This window comes from Lemur catta, chromosome 4 (assembly GCF_020740605.2).
Source record: "Lemur catta isolate mLemCat1 chromosome 4, mLemCat1.pri, whole genome shotgun sequence".
In the NCBI taxonomy this organism is placed as follows: domain Eukaryota; kingdom Metazoa; phylum Chordata; class Mammalia; order Primates; family Lemuridae; genus Lemur; species Lemur catta.
In genome coordinates, this window is record NC_059131.1 from 104,209,069 (window position 1) to 104,232,270 (window position 23,202).

A 23,202-nucleotide genomic window follows, 5' to 3' on the forward strand; every position below is an offset into this window, starting at 1 on the left:
AGGAACCCAGATTTCAGAAAGACTTTGTAAAAAGAGATTCAAACGCTGTGTATTTTATAAATAATATGTATTTTATAAAATGCACTGTTGATTCCAGCTAACAATGTATAGACAAGTCTACACTCTGTAAAATTTTCAGAAAATTGGATTAGAAATGTGCCGATACTTTACATCTTTTGCTATTAAAATATAAGCAGATATACATTTTTTCTTTGTTTAGATCCAACCAGTTGACCCATCTCTGGTGGCATATTTAAAAACACAGCAAGATGCTTCCTACTCTGTACTGTCCACAAGTCCTCTGATGCATGTTCAGCACCCATCAGCTCATCCTTTCCAGAAGCCCGTCTCTGTGTTCCTGCCTTGTTCTCCACATCCTGATAAAAAGAATCTTGGGTCTGAGATAGAGCAGAAGAGAACAGCCAGTGCCACAACAAACAGGATCACACCTTCGTATTTCAACTGGTGAGTATGATCCTAATTGCAAACTGACTTAATGATACACAAATAAACTTACGTGATTAAAAATCACAATCAAATGTCATGTATTTAAATATCAGTATTAAAATGCTATGAAATATTTTTAATCTAGAAATATTGTGAATCCATGAAAGGTAATGATTCTAGCTGTAATGGGGCCCAAAGTGTGCTGTGTGTTAGCAATAAGTTGATATGAAAGAGGTAAAATGAACTCTTCCTTTCAAAGAACTTAAAATATGGTTAATTACAAAGGTGTAGTAGGGTGGTTTTAATTTCTATATTTAAACGTGTTCTATTAATGCAGGAAAAAAGATTAACCTTACCTTTTACAAAACAAACTACATTTGAATTTAATAGGTGGATTCCTCCTCCCAAATTTTATAATTAAACAAAATCCCCACCAATAAGACAGCTATACATACTAAGTTACCAGCCAGATATGAAATCAGAAAGGACCTGCTAGCAACAAACAGGGTCCACCGAATGCTAGTAGTCCTGATCTTAATTCTTACCCTTTAATTTAATATTTATCTTTTTTTTCCTAATAGAAAAAGTAGAAGGGAGCTTTCTGTTCTTTGGTTCTGAAGGGTAAAGCTTAAGGATTTTTCTTATTAGTGATAACTCTGAAGTTCTAGGTCGCATAATCCTTCATTGCAGCACATTAATATTTTGTACACTTGGAAAGACTGTTACCAGGCCCTTCCCCCTACTTGGGAAATGGTGGTGATATAGCGGCTATTTGTAAATAGCTTTGAAATAGCTCACAGCAATGAGGAATGGCCATCGAAAATAGCTAGCACATGTTGACAGTTTCACATGCGCCAGCCAGTGCTCTAAGTGCCTCATCTCTAGTCACTGAGTTATTCCCCACAGCAGACTTGTGACGTGGCGGCCATCGGCGTCCCCACAAGCAGGAAGGCACCTTCCCTTTCATCAAGGCGTCTCCAAGTATTTTAGATACGTTATCTCACCAGTTATGACAGTGTTCCTGTGAGACCATTAAATGCCTCACTTTGTACTTTTTTATTAATGCCTGTATTATACCACTTATGACACTGGGCCATGTTTCTTTCTTTTTAGCACCTTTCATTGTTGCTGCCTTGAGTGCCTTGTGGGAAAAAAAATTGTGTTTTATTTCTCTGGATTTTCTTGTTGTAAATAACTTTATTACCTGCAGTGAAAAATCGGGGCGAGAGAGAAATAACTGGCAAATAATTGAAATAATAACAACTACGATCTGAGGGGCTGCTCCGCGCCAGGTTGAATGTGCATCATCTCATGCAGCAGCGACAGGAGCGCGCTGGGCCGCGGCTGCGAGAAGAAATCGGGCTTTCCTGGAGTCGTACAAGTGACCCGGAACATAGAAATACAGACGGGACCCAGCTATGTGTGCTGTTGCTACCAAAATTAAATACATGTAATAGATAGTCGCAGGTCATTAACGACGGGGATGCCTTCTGAGAACCGTGTCACTGGGCGATGCTGTCATCTGAACACGATGCGGACCCGGCGCGCTCCCCACCGAGCACCGGTGGCCGTCGGAGCGCAATGGCATCTGTGCATCTCAGCAAAGAACAAGTGCAATAAAAATACCGTGTTGTCATCCTACGGGCCCGCTGGCGTGTATGTGTCCGTGTTGACCGGGACGTGGCCGTGCGGCCGTGACCGTGGCGGGGTCGCCGACCCGTGCTCCTGCGTGTCACGGTGATACGAGACGGACAGCCAGAAATACTCCGCGGTTTCCGACTTAAAATGCCGCAGTCCAGCAGATTAAGATTTATTCTACAAAACGCCCCTTAAACATCTATACTTATATTTTTTTAAAAAGATGAGAAGTTAAACAACCCTGAAAATGGATTCTGTCTGGTAAACTATTGCTGGAATCTAGTACGTATTTCTACTCTCTGAGGGTGGATGGCAAAGAATTAATAAAAATAATTTGTGGCTGACATCGTAAAACAAAGCAGCTACATTGGCCTAAGAGACGATTAAAAAAACCAACCAACCAAAAACCCCAATTTGCCTGTCCCGTATTGTCTGATCTCATAGTCTATATATCAGTGAGAATATAAATTCATCTCTGTAATATAATCATTTTAAGGTGATTAGATCACTGTCCCTTTGCCTCTCCTTTGCTATATTTCTACATCTCTCAGAAACAACGGGGTAGAATGTGGAGAGAAACGGGAAGCCGCATAATGATTGTCAAGGACGAAATTCCCGCGAGCAGGGCCAAGGCAGAGGCAGGCAGGGCCCGGCGCAAGGGCGCACCGCGAGCCGCGTTTCCACGCTCAGTCTGTTCAAGGCGCTGGAAACCAGCGAGCACAGGGACAGAAGGTCTCACCCCAGTCCTGGGGAATTATGCTCACTAGCGATGGCCAGCGGACACTGAACCAGACGCTGTGCACATGGATCTGCCCTTCAGGCCAGAGGAAGAGCTCCCAGTAGCTACCGAGCAGAGAATGGTGGGTAAGCCTCCGTTAAAGGCTAAGAAGAAAACCAAAATCCTGCATGGTATTTTAAGAAAAAAGAAATTGCTACCAAGACTACAAAAGAAGAACAAAAACAACAAAAAACAAATGTGTAGAAATACAAAAGAGAGTAGCATCCTGACATTTCACAGTAATTTGAATAATGAGAATTACAGTTACCTGGAGAATATCACGGAAACTATTTTGTAAGTTTAGTGGTGTCCAGGAAGCGTAATTTCAAGGAAGCAGAAAGCCATCTTTCCTAGGTTAGACTAGGAAATGATGAAAGGACAGCAGGATGAGATATACAGATAACAAGCTGAGATGAAAAGGGACTAAGATATGATAAGGAATCATTTCAAAGTGATGTGACCTATTACAGGTACCATCGAAGAAAAGACCAAGAAATCCTAAAAGACGCAATAATCAAAGGCATAATTGAATTTAATTTTTGATGTTGATTAAAGCCATGAGTTAGAAAGTGCTGATTGATTACTAGACAAAATTTATGAAAAAGACCCATACTAAGACATAACATGGCAAACTGAAATGTAGGTTTAAATAAAATATGATTCTACAAGCATTCATTCCACAGAAATAGATTGAGTAAAAAGGAATGAAATCAGTTTGGTCTCAGTCTTATTCTTTGTAGCACTAATATCAGGGAAAAAAATTGGCCCAAAACTTCAAACTTCTGAAAGGATGTGGTTGTGGAATTAGGGTTTTTTACCCAAAAAAAGATGTCATTTTGTTTTTGTTATTGTTTTTGTTTTTTTAAATACCAGGGCTCACAAAATGTACAATCTCATGTTCTTAGCAAAACAAATAGGCTGACTTAATAAAATAAAATTCAAAATATAAAAAATGGAAAGCATTATTCTTATTTTTAAAATCTAGTATTGAGCATAAATAATATAAAAGAGAAAAAGAAAAAATCACAAAAGTAAAAGTTCACATGGCAGAGATAACAGAAAGAAAACAAATTAAAAAAATTTCCAGCAAGGTGACCTGTATCTATTTTTAAGAGAAAGCTAAAGCAAGATAATATAAATAAAATTATCAGTTATGACAATAAATGTAAATGGGTTAAACATAATTTATATGATTGTCCATATTTCTTAGCCTTCCCTTGATATTTTTTAATACTTTATATGCTGCATGCAGGGTAAAGATTTCCTTAGATTATTAGTTTTCTCATCAGTTGTTTAAATTGTTCATTTCAATCACTATAATTTCCATTTCTAAAAGGCTATTGTTATATATAATCTTTCTTTTTTTCTAGTTGCTATTTTTTTTCATTGTGATTTATGCAATTGACCTTTGAACAACATGGGGGTTGGGGAGCTGACCCCCGCATAGGTGAAAATAAGCGTATAACTTTTGACACCCCCAGAGCTTAACTGCTAATAGCCTACTCTTGACCTGAAGCCTTACCAATAATATAAAAACAGTCAAATAACATATTTTAGATGTTTTATGCTGTATTCTTACAATACCTAGAAAAAGAAAATGTTATTAGGGAAATCATAAGAAAGATGGAAGTGGATCATCAAAAAGGTGTTCATCCTCGTGGTCTTCACATTGAGCAGTCTGAGTCAAGGGGAGGTTGGTCTTCCTGTTTCAGAAGAGGCAGAGAAGGAAGAAAACCTGTGTATAAGTGGACCTGCGGGGTTCAAACCTGTGTTATTCAAGAGTCAACTGTACTTCTTCCTTTATTCCTCGAATTATTCTAAACATACTTATTCAATGGTCTCATTCAGGTTACTTTATCATCTATCTATTAACATGGTGTTTACTATTATACTATCTACCTATGAGCATAGTGTTATTTTGTAGACTACCTTTCATACTAATTCTATTCTATGGCTCTTACCCTTAAACATTCATCTCCAAGTATTGATTGTAATTGTTGATCAGATACAAACATCAGCCCTTCTTTCCCTCTCTCCTCCAACCCAAAGCAAGTTTTTGTGCTTCTTTGCTACTTTCTTGAGCCAATGGGCAAAAGAGTTTTGTTGTTGGGAAAGCTACTTCCCGCTTTCATGGCCAGTGATGCCCTTCTGAGATCTCGGCTTTATGAGTTTCAGCTCCCGCTTTGTTCATCTGGAGGGTGTATTTAACATCTGGGAATAGGTATTAAACTCTAGCCTCAAGCACCTGATGTGTGGGCATGGCTGGGCTTCGGGACAAGAGACTGACAGGGGAAGGTATACCCACGGAATCAGCTTCTGAAGTTCCCTAGGGAGGGAAGAGAATCCTTGCTTTTTAAGATCCTTGATTCTCAGATCTAGGGGATTTTCATTTCTGCTTTTGAGTTCATATAACGTGTGTGTGTGTTTGTGTGTGTGATATTTTGTCCAGAATTCCTATGGAGTGGGAAGATGGCTATTTGTCATCAGTTAAATTGGCCAAGCAAGAAATTTGCATTTTTTGCTTTTGTACATAATTTCTCCACTAGGAAATCCTTTTCCTATCACATTTAGCTGCAGGTGTCTTGCTCATTCTGTAAGTTGAAGTTCAATTCTTTTCTTCACTATGAAGACATCCTAAGATCTCCAGGAGGAACTGGGTGTTCTTCCCTTTCTGCCAGCCCCGTTTTTTGCACATGTCGTATATTATACTATAGAAATAATATATATTCCCTTTTCCATTTTTCATCACTTAGCAAAATTGCAACATAGTAGGTGCTCAAAAAATTAGGTAAATTAAATGAAGTAATGAGTAAACTTGTGGAAGTGTAAGTTATATTACCAATTCATCTAAATTTTTGACAGTGTTAAATTGATATACTGTAATGCACTCTGTTCTTATTAGAGCCAGAGTGGTAGATACATTTTTTCCATCTAGTAGAGCATAAAACCAGCAAATGAGAACCTGTCTCAACTGTTTATTGACCATTCTTTCATCAGAGAATGAAAGCCAGTTGAACATTTTCTATGGAAACCAAAACACAATGAAGCAATCCTTTCCTCAGAATGAAAAAGATAACTATTGGAGGTCAAAGAATAGCCCGAATACTAAGAATAAAAGGTCCGTAATGTATTCCTTTCCTTCATGTCTGAATGATTTCTACAGAAAAGATGAGAGTCATTTAATTATGAGCCAGAAAATATTTCTCAATAGCAATATAAGGGGAAAATAATTTGTTAAATAGAAACGTATTCCATATTATGCAAGATATATTTTAGAGAGTTAGATGGGAAAATGTTTTTTTGTCCATGAAAAATGACCTTTCCTACATACTGCTATTGTTTTTAAGATTATCTTGTTCAAATGTAAAATGTGAGTTATACCCGAGAATATTTGTAAAATGCATGTAAGTCATATTGCAAAATAAAATGGACAATTGGTAAAGCTACTATGATACTTAAGAAATTGAACATTTTCAATCATATTATGTATCCATTATTTACACCACCCGTATCCCATCCCCTTTTCCCCACCATAATTCTCACGCCCACCAAAGCTTACCACTATTCTGAAATTTTCAATCACCTTTCCTTTGCTTTTATTTATTTTTTTGCTTGATCACATATATTTGTATTGATCCCTATACAATGCCTTCTTCTTTAATAGCCCTCTAGAGGTTAAGGTTGAGTCACATAGCTGGCTGTGGTTCATTTCAGGGCAGTAGGAGACAAGGGCATGAATACCAGGAGCATAGTCCACTGGAGTTCAACTCTGGAGACTACCTACGACATTTGGCATAAAATTCTAGGTTGACAATGTGTTTTTTCTTATGTCTTTGTGGATATTATATCACTCTTTGTGGATTTCGTTATTAATGTTGTGAAGACTGCAATACAATTTTCGTAACTTTGTGGGTGAACTGCTTCATCCTGCCAGCTGCTTTTAAGAACTTCTGTTTGTAGTTGGTGTCCTGCAATTATTAATGATGTATCTAGATGTGAATTTTTAAAACATTTTCTGAATACAATACATTGTGCTTCCTGAATAAATGGATTTATCTGTTTTCAGATTGCTGAAAAATTCTCATGTTTTCGAATTAAATATTGGCTCTTCTCCATTTTATCCACTGTGCCCTTCTGAGTTTGCAGTTAGATGCATAAAAAACTACCTCTTTCTAAATTCCATATTCCTTTACTTCTCTTATATTTTCTACCTCTCTGTCTCTGTGTGCTATATTCTGTGCAATTTCTTTGCATTCTAATTTAAAAGGTCAAAAATTTTGTATACTTTAAAAATCTACTTTTAATGTGTTATTTAGTTATTGTTTTCAACAATTATATTTCGTATTTCTTAAGGTTCAATTTGGGCCTTATTTAAATCTCCCTAATTATTCTTGATAGTCTTTTGCTGCCTGCTTATTTTTTGTGATACTGTCTTTCATCTTATTAAACCTTTCATATATAGTTGTTTTCATCCTGTATCTACTAATTCCAGTATCTTCAGTCTTTGGAGTGTTTGTATCTGTTGCCTATTGCTTCCGTTGGCTGTCATCGATGGTGTTTACCTCCTAATTTGTTTGGGAACTTTCGTTTGTGAGCATGCATACGTGGAATTTCTTCAGGCGTAAAATAGAACTTCTTTCCTCAAGGTGGCATTTGTTTCTGCTTCTGCTGAGAACCAGCTGCTACTTTCTTGGGACTATGTGAGTCTCCATGAGAGCCTTGGTGGTGCGCTCAAGTCCACCTTCCCCGTATGGTGGTAATCCCAAGGATTGCTTCGTGTTCTGCTGACTTGATTATTGCCTACAGTTTCACACTCCTGCATCTAAATCACTGGAAGGGCCTTTGTCTCTTAGTAATCCCATCGTTCCTGTCTGATTGCCCTGTCAGCTGCAACCCTGACCACACGTTATTTTGGAGAGGAGTTTGGGAAATTCTTTAAAAATTTCCCCTATTTATGCAAGCCAAAAAGTATGTATCAACAAGCATGTTTACCATGATCTAGCTGTTTTTCATTAGGGACAGAAGGGCCTCAAATTATTTATTCATAATTTGTTATTTATAATTCCGTACTTTGTGTATCAAATTATAATATTTTAGAGATTCAACCTAAGAAAGAAATATGTTTGCATATTAAATTTATAATATCTTCCAGAGTCAACCTAAGAAAGAAATGGTAATTTTATAGATAGTAAAATCACACATGCTGTATTTTCCTGTCAGCACTGTATTGTCAACACAAGCAAATCTCATTTCATAGAGTGAAATGGTTTCAGTGAAACATTGAAGCAAATGCTTACTGAGTAAATGAGATTTTTCTCATTTGCTAAGCTTGAAGATAGCATACTAGAAATGTTCTAAATTCATATCTACATTATTATGCTTAAGGATATAAAGTTCCCTGTGAATTGGAATGCCAGATAAAAAATAATTTAATTTTTTAATCAAAAAGAAAGTACCCCCGAAAAGTTTCCAATACTGTCTGTTTCCACTTGTGGAGAGAAAATATTGAGATCCCTTGGAGCAGATTTTTTTTTTTATCTTGAAAAAATCTTCTGAATGTCGTTTGTTGGCATGGAGGCATTGTTCTGGGAAAGCCGTAGCGAGGCTCTGTTAGACTTGAGAAGACACAGCATGGAGTGCACATCTATTTCTTTCCTACCCTGCACTTTATTTTTTGGGAATTGTACTACAATTTCTGCAAATTGCCCTTTCTATCCATATAGATCTAATGGGGACTTTTATGTTCACCAGTGTCCCTATGTACAATTAAACACTTGACCCAAAATGGGCTGATCATAATTTCCTAATGTCTAGAATTTTGGACACAGGAAATCTTGGACTTAATAATAGCAAGGTCAATTTCTTGGGTATTTCATTTTTTAGGATATAAAACTCAGAAGTTGTCAATGGTCATGTTTCAGCTGTTTAGGGAAAATTTTCAATTGCAATAGAGATAAAAAGGAAAGATGTAGAGAAGAGAAAAAATAATTAAAGATAATGTTTGAATTCCAGATATAGTTTTTATCTGAGATTCTCATTTGTGTATTTTCTCCTTTAACAAAGTATTATATTAATATTAATAATAATTGATTCATTTTATAATTAAGTAAAATGGATTTGGTTTTCTGTTACTTGTACCCCATAGACTCTTAACCAATAAGTGTACCTTATCTATGTACTCCTTGGTATATGGAACTCAGTGTCTCTGGGGGCAGACAGGTAAGTGTGCAGAGTGGAAGCAGCTTACTGAGAGGAAAGAGATTGAAGTCCTCACTCCTTTTTTCCCCCTGAGGCTCAACATTATTGGAACATTTCTGTTGGGTTAAAGTGGATATTCTTAAATCTACTATTAAAAAAATAGCATAAAGGAGAAGGGAATCTGAATGGATGGCCTAGGCTCACCAGTGAGGCCGGGTCTGGACAAAATGCAAGGCAGTCCCAGCACTGCGGACATTTCTTTGGAAAAATGACTGTGTGTGCACGTGGGGAGGCTGGGTAAGTGGGTCCACCAAGGCGCAGTGTCATCGGGACCTCAAGGTGGGGCTGAAATAACTGAATCATGTATAGCGTAACACTGAGAGAGCTTCCTTGTTCTTCCTCTTTACACCGTGCAAAGCTGCTGCTGTGACAGTGGCGTGTGCAGGCAAACGCACCCGGGAGCAGCAGGGCAGCGGATCACAAGGGAGCCTCTGTCTCCACAGCAGTGAGGCCGCAAAAGCGGCAAAGCAAGAGAAGGGGGACCGCGCGTGGAGACTGGGGGCTGCTTAGATTATGTAGTTTTTTCCCGCTGTATAGTGATTGTCACTGGAAATAATGACGCCTTAAACTGGGTGAAGCTCTGAGGGTTCGTGGGCCTGTAGTCAGAAAGGGTGGTTGAATTAGGAGAGAATTTTTCCCTCACTAGTGTGATAGGAACTCGAGTCATTTGAATTGATATCCAAAAGTGATTACGTTGGTTACAAATGTTAAAATTAGGGGTGCAATTTGACATGGTATATGGTCACCATTTTACATACCAAATAAAAATCTACATACCAAAACAGACTACCAGAAATTCATCAGTATATATATGTATAGTATTTGGCTCTAGTCAATGTGACTATGTGTACTTTCTTCTCCCATATACTTTTCTGTTTTAAAATAGTCCTATAATCAATATACATAATTTAAAATAGGAAAAACCTTAATTTTTTGAGTGCAGCATATCATTTAAAATCAGTACTTTAATGACCAAATTATAGTTTTCTAAGAAAAAGTTAATCCTAAAACATTAATGACATTCACATTTAAATACCTATGCATTATGTATATCACAAAGGAAGTATTCTGAAAGTAAAATATGATATAATATGAGAATTTTGACTATATGATTACTTGTCAAATTCTGCATCATATACTATTTATTCTACATATAAAGTAGCATGCACATTTTAATCAGTATCCTCAGAGAGTTTAGTACTGTCTGAGTGAGTCCTAAGCACAATTTGATCATTTTTAAATAAACAAATTTTTAGTAATAAATTTTTACTATATTTTATGGAACTATCACTATATCAAAATGTTGTCTTTTGTGTAGTCTGATCAAGTGTTATTCACTGTCAGACAATATTAGTTGTCAGACTTTGCTAATAGCACATATAAAGGGAATAGTTTAGTTGCGGAGCTGTAATACCATCAGATTATGTAATTTGAACACGGATTGTGTCTATTATCATATTTAAGTCTAAAAAAGATCTTCATGTCATTAAGGACTCTTTTGAGTTAAGTGACAGAAGAGCAAATCTCATATGTTTAAACAATAAAGAAATCCTCTCATCTGTGTAAATTAAAATCTGGAGATATATTTATCTTTCTACTTTTTCTTGAACCAGGGAGAACCAAGTCTCTCTTCTTCTCTATCTGCCTTCTTCTGTGCCAGTTCCATTCTCTGACGTGCTCATCCCTCAAGCAATTAATATGACTACGTCTTCATTGCTCCAAGTTCGGTGGAAAAGAGGAAGCCTGTTTTTCCCTTGAATGTGCACAAAACCCAGGGCTTGATTCTCACTCCAAATCTGTCACAAGCCCATCACTGAATAGACTGCTGGAACCAGAAGGAAGATATATTATGTAGTGCACATTAGCCTAGATTGTGGCAGATAGCAAAACTCCAAAATCCCAAGGGTTGGTAATGACAGTCTTTGTATCTCACACGCACTGTGTGGCCATCAAAGGTGGGTTGCCTTTTGGTCATCCTCACTCCAGGACTTAGGCTGACAGAGTAGCCACTCTCTGGTTGCTGTCACAATGGCAGAAGAAAGACATTTGTAGACCCACACGAGTAATTAAATCCTTGGACTCAAAGTGAGACATATTTCTTTCGTTTGCGATTCACTAACCAAAACTAGTCATATGACCCCATTCAACCATTGGAGACAGAAAGTACAGCCCTATCTTGCACTCAGACGGAATGGAAATTGAGTTTTTGGTGAACAGCATTAATAAATGCCAGACGCACTCTTTGCCTTAGCTTGTATGCCCACATGGCCTTGGGAGTAGTGATGGCTCCTACTGTGGGAGCCTGGAGGTCCCCACAGAAAATTTAGGGTGTTATTAGAAAAAGGTGAATTAGAAAAAAAAGTTGACACTACAATTAAGTCAGTATCTAGTAGATGACCAATGTTCTGGATTCAGTATATCTTTCTGTGTGAATAAATTATTAACTTCCAAGAGTTACAAAATTTACCATATCTGTAGTTATAATCCAACAGCCAAAAACTAAATGTTCTTTTTCACCCTATGCTCCTGATTTTAATCTGGGTAACACACTAAAGTAAACAATGCATACTAAAAAGTTTTATAGCAGACGTTTTAAGTCTAGTTCAATGCCTAATCTATGGGTCACAGGACAGCTCAACCTATGAAAAAGTAAGGTGGTTTTAAGCCTATAACTCTGGTTTAAACACTTTGCAAATAAAGATATGAAATTCACACTTGGATCTTTATTCTTAGCACCTGGCTAGAACAGTTCTGTCCCCTTGTAGATGTAGCATCATTAGGCCAGGCATTATTTTTTTTAAGACATTCATGGTCAAGGACTTTTCTTACTTTAATCATGAGGAACAGATACCCACTTAAATGAATTCAAGAAAAGAGTTTATTGCAGGGCTACGATAGTTAATCTCTGCTTTCTCCATCTCTAGGACTACATGGATTCTTTCATCTTGATTTTTCTCCTCTTTCTTAGCATCTATTTTCTTTCTGAATAATCTTTCAGTTTATTCATTTTTATAGTTCATTATACTGTAACAAAAGGACAGTGATAAGTTACAGTCTCTGAGACTCTTAGTCAAATTCCAAAGAAAGAGAATTAAATTGGCCGGCTGTTAGAAACTGGTCTACTGTTAGTCAAATGGGCTCTGCTTGAGGAAAAGTATCACATAGTGTATACAACCAATGGGGTCTTTGGGTGGGGCAGGTTATGTAAGAAGGATAATTGTACAAGAAAGCTAATTGGCTATGTCCGCAGTACGAATTATAATGGGAAAATTATTACTATTTATACTCACTACAATTATAAGTGCTTTACAAACATTAAATCATTTTATAGTTTCGCAACTATTAGTAATGTAGGTACTACATTAACTTATGTAGGTACTATTACTGTTCTCATATTATAGATAAGAAAACTAAGATTCAGAGAAACCAGAGCTACCCAGGATTTGAAACTGGGCAGCTTTGGTCTAGAGTCTGTCATCTTACCTATTACGCTATACGACCACGCTTTCTTATCCTAAAGCATCTGAGTTTATATCAGCGACTTTATCAATGTTTTGGGGTGTTCCCTTCAACCTGTTTGTCAGCAGTAAAGTGCTTCTCATTCTCCAAAGCTCGTTTTAAATACCAGCGTGTTCGTGTTGCCGGCTTCCCTGACCCCTCGCTGCTGCTGCTCCTCAACCACCTGTGCAGCCCTTTAATTGCCACACAGATCACCCTTTGCCACAATCAGATAATGCTGTGACACTGTGTGCTTCTGTAGCACAAAGGCCATATATTTCTAATCTTTATATTCCTGGTGCAAAGCATAGACTGGCACCTAGTATATATTTTACACAATGAATTGTTATTGGATTATTCACTTAATGAAAGAATGAGTGCAATTAAATATGAATTATGCTACGTAAATTTTGCCAATTGCTCTTCTGTTACCATTATGTAGGACAAAAAGCACGTCCACAAGAAGATCTGGGAAAAATGCCTGTGAGTCTTTGAAATTACTGGGATTCAGAAGCCGAGACAGTGGTTGGTTTGCACTTGATGATGTTGTGGTGAGAACCGTACAGAATGGCTTGATATCATTTGAATTGCATGAACATTTAGAGAGGTAATACAATAGCAAACAAAGTTGATTATATTCCCTCCTGATGGTCCATAACTGATGTTTACAAAAATGGAGTCATAGGATTAAATTTTTATTCCTCAAATAGGAATATGAACCGTTCTTTAGGGTATGCTTAAAATGCAAGCCAGAATTGACATGAATATGTTATCTGTACTTTCATTGCTGACAGTTTAACAAGTGCTCTTGGAAACCACTCCTAACTTAGATTTATTTTAACAGGTTTTTCCAACTCCAAAACAGTTTTAAAATAGTACCTTCATTTCTGAAATTCCATGGAGATAGTAATTAACCGTTCATGTTATGCTTATCTCATAACTATGTATATATAAACTGAATTTGTTATTTCAGTGCCCTCATTTTGCTTTCTCATTTCCATGTTTTTTAGACTTCTCATTTTGTTATGAGAAGAGTTTTAGAGAGATTTAAGTTTCTTGAGGAGTAGCCACTCAAAAAGAGAGGGCAATGTCTAAAGGTAGTGCTTATTTCACAATGGGAAGTCTTACATCTATGCTTGTCTCTAAGTGAGTTCCCGAGAAACAGAGTCTGAGATGAGAAGAAAGTGATTTAGGGAAGGGCGCTCAGGTGAACCCTGCAGGGCAAGGGAGGAAGTTGGGAAAACCACGGTTTCCGCAAAGTGTGCGCAGCAAGGAGACTGGCTCTCCAGGTCAGCCCTGCTCCGTCGGTGTGGGGGGCTGCTCTGGACCGGGAGGCTGCTGTGGGCCGGTTCTCTGCAGAACAACTGGGGAATAGGTGGCCTAGCCTGAGGTAAGCATAATATGAACAGTTAATTACTATCTCCATGGGATTTCAGAAATGAAGGTGCTATTTTAAAGCTTTTTTGGAGTTAGAAGAAAGCTGTAAAAATAAATCTAAGTTATGAGTGTTTTTCAAAAGCACTTGTCTGCATTGGTTTGCTGTAACAAAGTACCATAAACTGGTTGGCTTGAATAACGGAAATTTATCGTTTCACAGTTCTGGAGGCCAGCAATCCAAAATCAAGGTGCATTAGCAGGGTGTGTTCCTTCTGAGGACTGTGGGGGAAGGATCTCTCCCGGCCTCCGTCCTTGGCCTATGGATGGTGGTCACGTGCTGTTCTCCATGTATGCATTTCTTTGTGCTGAAATTTTCCCTTTTTATGACACTAGTCAAATTGCTTTAGGGACCTCCCTAATGACCTCACCTTAACTTGACTACCTCTGTAAAGACCCTATCTTCAAATCGAATCACATTCTGAGGTACTAGGGTTTAGTACTTCAACTATGAACGGGGGATGCAGAGATGAGTATTTCAATCCCCGCCTAATTGTGCTATACATTCCGCATCCTAGTGGGAGTAAGTGCATTATCTTGATCATCTTTCTCTTCTATATTTTGAAATAATACTCTTTGGTAATGCTAATTAAAACTTAAAATATGTTGCCATATTTAGAGCTGAGCTGAGACTGTATGGATTTTTCAAAGAATGTGTTTTAGAGTTTAGTCTGATTTGAGCTGGTTTACTGTCTGTCAAGAGCTTCACGAAGGTCATTTGTAAATCTAACCTGTTGGTCATCAGAATGCTTGATTTTAAAGGAAGTTTGGATGATAATGACATTTTTCTTGGATGTTATTAGATATCAGTGATGTTTTTAAGCCTGTATTTTTCTGTCATTTCGCCCCTTCTTTTCCATGCAGGTTGATTGTGTTTCACCTGTCTTCTGCTGTGGACAACAGCCATTTGGTTACTTTTGTGAAATCTTTAGAGGAGGCCATGCTCAGCACCACCGCCTGCCTAGTGCTGTCTTACCAGAAGGACAATCCACACAGAGTGACTATTTCAGTAGCGCCTTCCAAAGACACGTACCAGGTGCTGAAGAACTTGCGCGCGGAAGGGTGTGGGGGCCCTCCAGAGCCCTCTCAGCATTTCCAAGTAAGAGAGGGAGAACAACTTCTTTTACGGTTTACTGGAAATATATTTGCCTCAAGTAAGTATGGAGAAATCTTTTTATATATTTTATGGGCTATAAGCCACAAACTTCAGAAGGAGTTCACTTAACTTGTGTTACTAAGGAAACCTTCAGAGGATGGAGGGGAGCCTTCAGGAAGAGGGAAGAGAAAAAGATTTATTTACTTCTTCCTTCCCAGTCCCTTTCTTCTCTACTTGGGGATGCGTGTTCCTTTATGGGCGTGTTCGAAGTGACTCTTTATAGAAATAGCCTTCTCTGCAGTTACTGCCCGAGTCCAAGCCAGGATCACCTTGTTCCTACGACAATGCAGTTGCCTTCGAAATGCTCCCCTGCTTCCACTCTTAGCCCTGTGAAATCATTTCCAACCAGTAACAAGAGTACTCTCTTAAAAACATGAATTATACTACATTACTCTTCTGATTAAAACGTTATTAGTACCTCCTACTCTACCTAAAATAGTATCAAAAATCTTCAGGATGTCCTACAATGAATCTAACCTGGGGTCAGTGGACTCTCAAGAAATATGTGGATAGAGCTATATTCTAGTATAATTGCCTTATTTGAAATCCCATGGATTTTATTTTATGTATTTAAAAGACTACTCTCAGAAGCAATTGACAGTTTTTACCAGACTCCAAAGGGGTCTGTGACAAAAGAGGTTAATAACAATTGATCTAGATGACATACCCAGCTTTCCTCTCATCACCGTGTGTATTTAGTGTTATCTTTGTTTCCATTATAAATCTTATCACAATTTGAAATTATTTTCTTTATTTGCTTTTGGTTCATATGGTTATATATATTCTCTACTGGAATGAAAGCTTCATGAGGGCAATGGTGTGGCTGTCTGTTAAAGCTCCTCCAAGCCTCACGTAGGACCTGGCCCACAAAGGCTCTGCATAGCCGTGTGGTAAACGACTGGACACGTGACAGTGCTGAGGAATTTCCTTGATTTTAAAGGGTGATGAGCATGAGAGGTGGCAGGAGAGGTGGAAGAAGAGAGGGAATGGCTGACAGAAGAGATAAAAGGAGGGAGATGAAGAGAAAGAAATGAAGAAAAAGAAAATCATGGAGAGAAAACAGCTGTGTGGGAAAAGAGAGGAAAAGGCCTTTGGGGAGTTGCTATTACAGCAATTTCTTTTTTATTAGGTCAGTCCTGTTTCTTCCTAATTCCTTTCTGCAGGTGCGTGTGAAGGTGGCTTGTGGGGGACAATTAAAGGATGGGTTAAATGGGGATTTCTGGCCTAGGAACACTTGACTTGAGCTGATAGTCTCTATTTGTATAATAAATTAATCTGTATTCTATTGAGTTGAAGGATACCTATTTTCTTTGATTCAGGAAATGGCTCCAAGCACCACTGGCTCGTTCTTGCTTCAAAAAAATGATGAGGCTTGAAGCTGATGCTGCCCTTTGTCTGGTATCTCAGGCATAAGTGAGACCCAAGTATCTCAGTTTGAAGTCTGTTCCGCTCTCACTGTCACATGCAGGGTCTCAGCCAGCTGAGTCAGCTGACAGGATTTAGTGAGTGAGCAACAAGGAGGTCAGAGAAGGGGAGGGGGAGCGAGAGGAGGAAGAGGAAGGAAGGGTGGAAGAGATCCCTTTCTACTTAGCTTCCGGAGCAGAAACCGCAGTGTCCACCCTGAGGAAATATCTCTGATGAGAGATAGTAGAAAACCAGAAGTGTCCCACCCAAACTAATGATGCGAATGCTTTTCCTGCAATACTGGGGCCAGCAGCTGTGTTTACTTACTCCCTAATCAGGAGTGAGTTACTGTTCTTCTCATAGGCAGGGGGACTGAGTATACTGCTGCCTGCAATGGAGACTGGGGAACGCACGCTAAATAAGAGTGCCCAAAGACAGCCGGCATGTGTGCAATTCCCCGCATATGGGATGGAGGAGAGCTCATCTTCACTCTAGGAAAATGAGTCAGGCAGGATGCCCAGGTCCTGCATGCTTTGCTTTTCCTAGAGCTTTACTGGGTTTTTTTCTGCCCGAGAGGAATAAGACCTGCAGCATAGAATTGATGCCTCACCCTTCCGTCAGGGCCTGGGGTAGTCTCTGTGACTATCACAGAGATGAAGCCAGAGATTCTCTGTCTGCAGGGTTCTCCTCCCCCTCCCCACTCCCTACCCTCACCCCCAGTTCTCTCGTACTGTAACACATGCAACGGGACTGTCCTGTTGGGAAGCACCATTCAATTCCCAGTACCAAGGACCGTGCCTGGCAGCTAGAAGGAGCTCAGTGATTATTTGTTGGAAGAAACGAAGGCAACTTAACATTATAGTACTAAGTGTGACTAAAATATTAAAAACTTTAACTAATGAATGTAGGCAACTGCCCTTTGAAAAATGCCCAAATCTCCCTATTCACTTACATAAAATATTGCTTTGGCTATACGAGGTCTTCTCTGGTTCCATACAAAGTGTAGAATTATTTTTATCATCATCATTCTTTACAGAGAAGACCTCATTAGCCAAAGCAATCTTAAGTAAAAAGAACAAACTGGGAAGTATCAGTCTACCAGACTTCAAGCTATACTACAAGGCTATAGTAACTAAAACAGTATGGTACCAGCACAAGAACAGAGACACAGACCTTTGGAACAGGACTGAGAATCCAGAGATGAAACCATCCACATATGGTAATCTAAGCTTTGACAAAGCAGACGAAAATATACACTGAGGAAAAGAATCTCTTTTCAGTAAATGGTGCTGGGAAAACTGGATAGCTACATGCAGAAGATTGAAACTGGATCCCCACCTCTCACCTCTTACAAAAATCAGTTCAAGACGGATAACAGACTTAAACCTAAGGCATGAAACCTTAAGAATTCTAGAAGAAGATGTTGGGAAGACCCTTTCAGATATTGGCCTAGGCAAAGAATTTTTGAAGAAGACCCCCAAAGTAATCAACACAGCAACAAAAATAAATAAATGGGATCTGTCAAATCAAAAAGCTTTTGCACAGCCAAGGAAACTATCATTAGAGTGATTAGACATCCTACAGAATGGGAGAAAATATTTGATCTCTACGCATCTAATAAAGGACTGATAACAAGAATCTATCTAGAACTTATAAAGATCAACAAGAAAAAAATCAAACAACCCCATCAATAAAAGGGCAAAGAAAATGAACAGAAACTTTTCAAAAGAAGACAAAACCATGGCCAGCAAACATATAAAAAAATGCTCAACATCTCTAATCATTAGAGAAATGCAAATCAAAACCACAATGAGATATCACCTAACCCCAGTGAGATTGGCCTCTACCAAAAAATCCCAAAACAACAAATGCTGGTGAGGATGTGGAGAGACGGGAACACTCTGACACTGCTGGTGGGACTGCAAAGTGGTGCAACCTCTGTGGAAAAGAATCTGAAGATACCTCAAAAAGCTAAAAATAGAAATACCATTTGATCCAGCAATAGCACTATTAGGCATCTACCCCAAAGAGCAAAAGACATTCTATAATAAAGACATCTGCACCCGAATGTTTATGGCAGCACAATTCACTATTGCAAGGATGTGGAAACAACCCAGTGCCCATCAATTCATGAATGAATTATTAAAATTTGGCATATGTACACAGTGGAATGTTACTCAATTATAAGAAACGACAGTGATCTAGCACCTCTTATATTTTCCTGGATTGAGCTTGAGCCCGTTATCGAAAGTGAGGTATCACAAGATCAGAAGAATAGCCTCCACATGTACTCACCATCAAATTGGCACTAATTGATCAACACTATGGTGCTCACACGGTAGTAATATTCTCCAGGAATTAGGGGGTTGGGGGGGTAAACTCACAACTAATGGACATGGTGAGCATTGTAGAGGGGAAGTGAATGCCTCTAATCCTCTCTTGGGTGAGGCAAAGACATAAAATGTAACCAAAACGTTTGTACACTCATAATATCCTGAAATAAGATAAAAATTAAAAAAAAAGAAAAAACTTCTACACTTACATAAAATATGATGACCATTTTGAGTGAGGTTCGTGGGACTTTATTTCTATTTCTAAGAGGAAGTAAGCTATATGGGCAGTCCCCTTGGTTTTTATATTGATCTTTGGTATTCTTCTGGGCACAAGCTATACCACGCTTCATTCTCTAGGTTAAAGCTGCCAGTTCAGCACCTAGACTTTCTGTTGCATGCCATCCAAGCCACTGGCACACATAAAATTCAGAAAGTGCTCTGAAATGCTTTTATAAGATTTTATATATTGACACCTTGCATCAGCCATAACATCCAGTAATGCCCTATGGAGGTCTGTGTGTCTCAAAGTTGCCCTCGATGCCCTTTGGCTCAGGGAAGAGATTTTCCTTTACACATATGTAGGATGCTACAATAACCATTCTTTTATTCACTCAACACAAATTCCCTGCCCTTACATATATTATAATCAAGTGGGGAGAGACAGAAAATAAGCAAGTAAGACAATAAAATGCACAGTTTAACATGGGCTGAAAAGTGAATTATAGAAGAATAAAGCAGAAAAAAGATAAAGGGAGTCTTGGAGGGAGTGGCATGGTTGCAGGTTTAAGTAGTCATCAGGAAAGACCCTTTTGAGAGGGTGACATAAACAGCCTCTAGGAAGGTGAGAGAGCAAGCCATCATGCTACCCCAGGGGCGTTTGCCCAGGTGGAGAGATTACAAGTGCAAGTGAATTGAGGCAGAAATGTGCCTTGTGTGTTTGGGGAACAGGCGGAGGCTGGGGTGGCTGGATCAGAGAGGGTCAGAAGAGATCATAGGAGATGAGATGAGGACTCGTCATGCCTTGTAGGCCATTGCAAGGACTTTGGCTTTTATGGCAAATGAAATGAGGAATCGTGAAGGGTTTTCAACAGAGGAGTGACCTGAGTTAGACTACAACTGTGTTGAGAATAGACTGTAGAAGCAAAGCAGGGAGACCAGTTAATGTTTAATTGTAGTAAATCAAACAAGCTATGGCAGTGGCTTAGAGGTAGAGGGGATGGGGGATGGGTTAGAATATAGAAATATTCTGAGCCAGTGATTCTCATAGGAGTTTCTGGTTTTCCGTATTGCTGCTATCCCTTTCTGCTAGCCCTTGCCTGACTTTTCTAAGCAAAAGCACTTATTCCTACATTTGCACTATGTCATCAATGAGAAATATTCAATGCCCATCATCGAGAAGAAAATATATTGTTATAAGGAACATCTAGTAACAATACATATTTATGGAACAGCTGCACTTACCATGTGCCAGGCTTGTGGCAGTCATTTTATCCATATTTTCTCATTTCATTTCCAGAGTGATCTTAGGAGTTAAGTTCTTTTTTCGTGTTTTAAGGATAAGGAAGTTAAGTCTTTAAGAAGCTCAGAGATGTGAAATAACTGGATGAATTTAATAGTGTAGACAAATAGTAGAGGCTGGACTTGAATCTAGATCTTCATATCCAAAGCATAGTATTTCTACTGCTACATTATAACTGTCTATAAATTTTACAAAGTGTAGTACAGACATAGATGCTTTAAGAAACATGGTAGTTTTCACTTTATTGTTGAAATAACAAAGTAAAATATCCTGATTCTCCTGGTAAAACCCCTATAAGTGAAAGGTTATGTTCACAAAAGCTTTAGTATTTTCAGTGAGGAGTTGAGAATATTTTTACATATCATTATTTTAGGAGAATCCACCAAATTTTCTTAGAAATTTTAGTAACATTACGCTTGGGAGTTCTAGAAGAGCACTGTCCATTTTTGCAATTGTAGACATATCTTGTATCTACACTGTTCAGTAAGGTAGTCACTAGACATATGCAGCTATTGAGCACTTTCAATGTGGTTAGAGTGACTAAGGATTTGAATTTTTAATTTTAATTAATTTTCACTTAAATAGCCACATGTTACAGAAGAGTGAAGCTTTAGAATGTATGAATAGTTAGCGGAAAAGAGAAACATAATTCTCAAAGGGTGAAAACAATTTTGTAAATACTGTAAAATCTGAATATTTCCAGTAGATTCTGGTTACAGCAAAATAGAATAGAAAAAGAAATAAAAGATTGCAAGATTTAGAGAGCACCTGGCCCAGTTTCAGATGAGAAATCTTTCGAGTCATCTATACAGTCTCAGCCTATTGCTGCTTTATCAGGTTATGTTTTGATAAGAGACAATGATACAAAAAAGCTTTAGTCATATTTAATAATTAAAATGATTATTTGGATTTTAAAAAATTAAGTAACTCAAAGTGCTGTGTCTTAATGGTAACAAATGCATTTTACTTATATTTAGGCAATGGGAAGGATTATGGAAAAGACTACAAACTTATTTTTCATTTGCAAAGAAAACCCAGGCTGAAACTCCAAATCAAAGAGGTGGATGAATTTGGAAACTATAGCTGCCCTCATTATAAGGGCACTATTGTTGTTTATAAAATACCTAAAGAGAAGATAATCCCCAACTTGGATCAATCTCTCATACTTTACGAAAACCATGAATTGCCAATTTGCAAATTACCATTGAGATTGCCAAAGGTGAGTTGTTATTTTACTGTTTCTTTTTTTCTTTCTTTTTTGAGACAGGGTCTCTCTCTGTCACCCAGGTGCTAGAGTACAGTGGCATCATCATAGCTCACTGCAACTTGATTCTCCTGCCTCAGCCTCCCAAGTAGCTGGGACTACAGGTGTGAGCCACCGTGCCCCGTCTTTCTTTTCTAATTACCATAGTCTGTTAATTCTTTATAATTCTCTACCATAATCAATTTTTCAGAAGTATGGATACATTAGGTTGAAAGAGAAGACACAAATGAAGTTGATAAGTAAGGAGTAGTGAAGTCCAATTTTAGAGTGGTGGAATGTATGCTAGGATTTTTACCTTTTTCATACCAGCCTTTCTAAAAAGAGCAATTCAAATTGATCTGGCCCTCACAGTATACAGTTAGTGACTATGGAAATAATGTCATTCATTTACTGTGACTACATCTGAGTAACTGGGAAATCATTTGTGAAAACATTGAATGCATTTCAGAACACAGCACTTAAAAAAAATCATGGTGACTAGGAAAATGACATCAAAATGTATTCACTGAGATTTACCAGATCCTGCTGTTTGTTTTATGAGTTAATTACTCTTACCTAAAATTTTTACTTATGTCAGAAAGTAGATTAAATTATTTCTTCGGGCAAGTCAACATACAAATATATATATATTTTATTGCTGTAACACAATTTCTTTCAGTGGTACAGGGCTTAGTACATCTAAACTGTATTCTTAATGAGAAATAGAATTGAAAATTTATTTTACCACTCTTGAGGAAAATCAAACTTCTTTAAATAAAGCTAAAACTGTTTTTTCCATGTTTTTACTTTTTGTGTTATAAACAGCAGAAATGTGTTTTCCATGGGGTTAGATTTTGTTCTGATTTTAAGTAAGTCAGTAATTAATTACTTTAACAAATATTAATTGAACTTCTGAAACAGGGAACTCGCTGTGCTAAGCCATGATAAATCCAGAGCTGTAAAGGATACTATATGGCCTAAAGCTGTGTTGTCCCAAATGGTCGCCACTATCTCCTGTGGCTGTTAAGCATTTGAAAATGGCTAGTCTGAATGCAGACGGGCTATAAATTTAAGATACACACTGGATTTCAAAGACTCAGTACAAATAATATATAAACTATCTCATTAATTGTTTGTTTATATTGGTTATATGGCAAATTTATAATATTTTGATTATATCAGGTTAAATAAAATATTATTAAAGTTAATTTCACCTTTTAAAAATATTTTTATGTGGCTACTGAAATATTTTAAATTACCTATGTCTCTAATTATATTTCTATGGGATAATACTTCTCTAATGAATTTATATTCCAGCAAAGTATACAAAACACATATACAAAATTTCCTTTTGAGACAGTAATTGATTAGACTAATGGTATAAACAATGTACTAATAGTTGTTTGGAAAACAGAAATGGCTTTTTTGGAAGTTGAAACCAGTAGAAGTTTTGTGGTGATTGTGGCATTTTATCTGAGCTTTGTCAGTCAGTGG

The 23,202-nt window shown here is 37.8% G+C and overlaps 1 protein-coding gene across 1 annotated transcript in view; it reads left to right on the forward strand.

Annotated features, from left to right (window-relative positions):
- DTHD1 (death domain containing 1) overlaps positions 1 to 23,202 on the forward strand; it is a 58,451-nt gene that overhangs the window by 11,022 nt on the left and 24,227 nt on the right. Inside the window, exons 5-8 of the mRNA XM_045548935.1 lie at positions 221 to 465; positions 13,062 to 13,226; positions 14,918 to 15,207; positions 21,443 to 21,684. Of these exons, the coding sequence (XP_045404891.1) occupies positions 221 to 465; positions 13,062 to 13,226; positions 14,918 to 15,207; positions 21,443 to 21,684 (942 nt within the window). The remainder of the gene's footprint in view (positions 1 to 220; positions 466 to 13,061; positions 13,227 to 14,917; positions 15,208 to 21,442; positions 21,685 to 23,202) is intronic.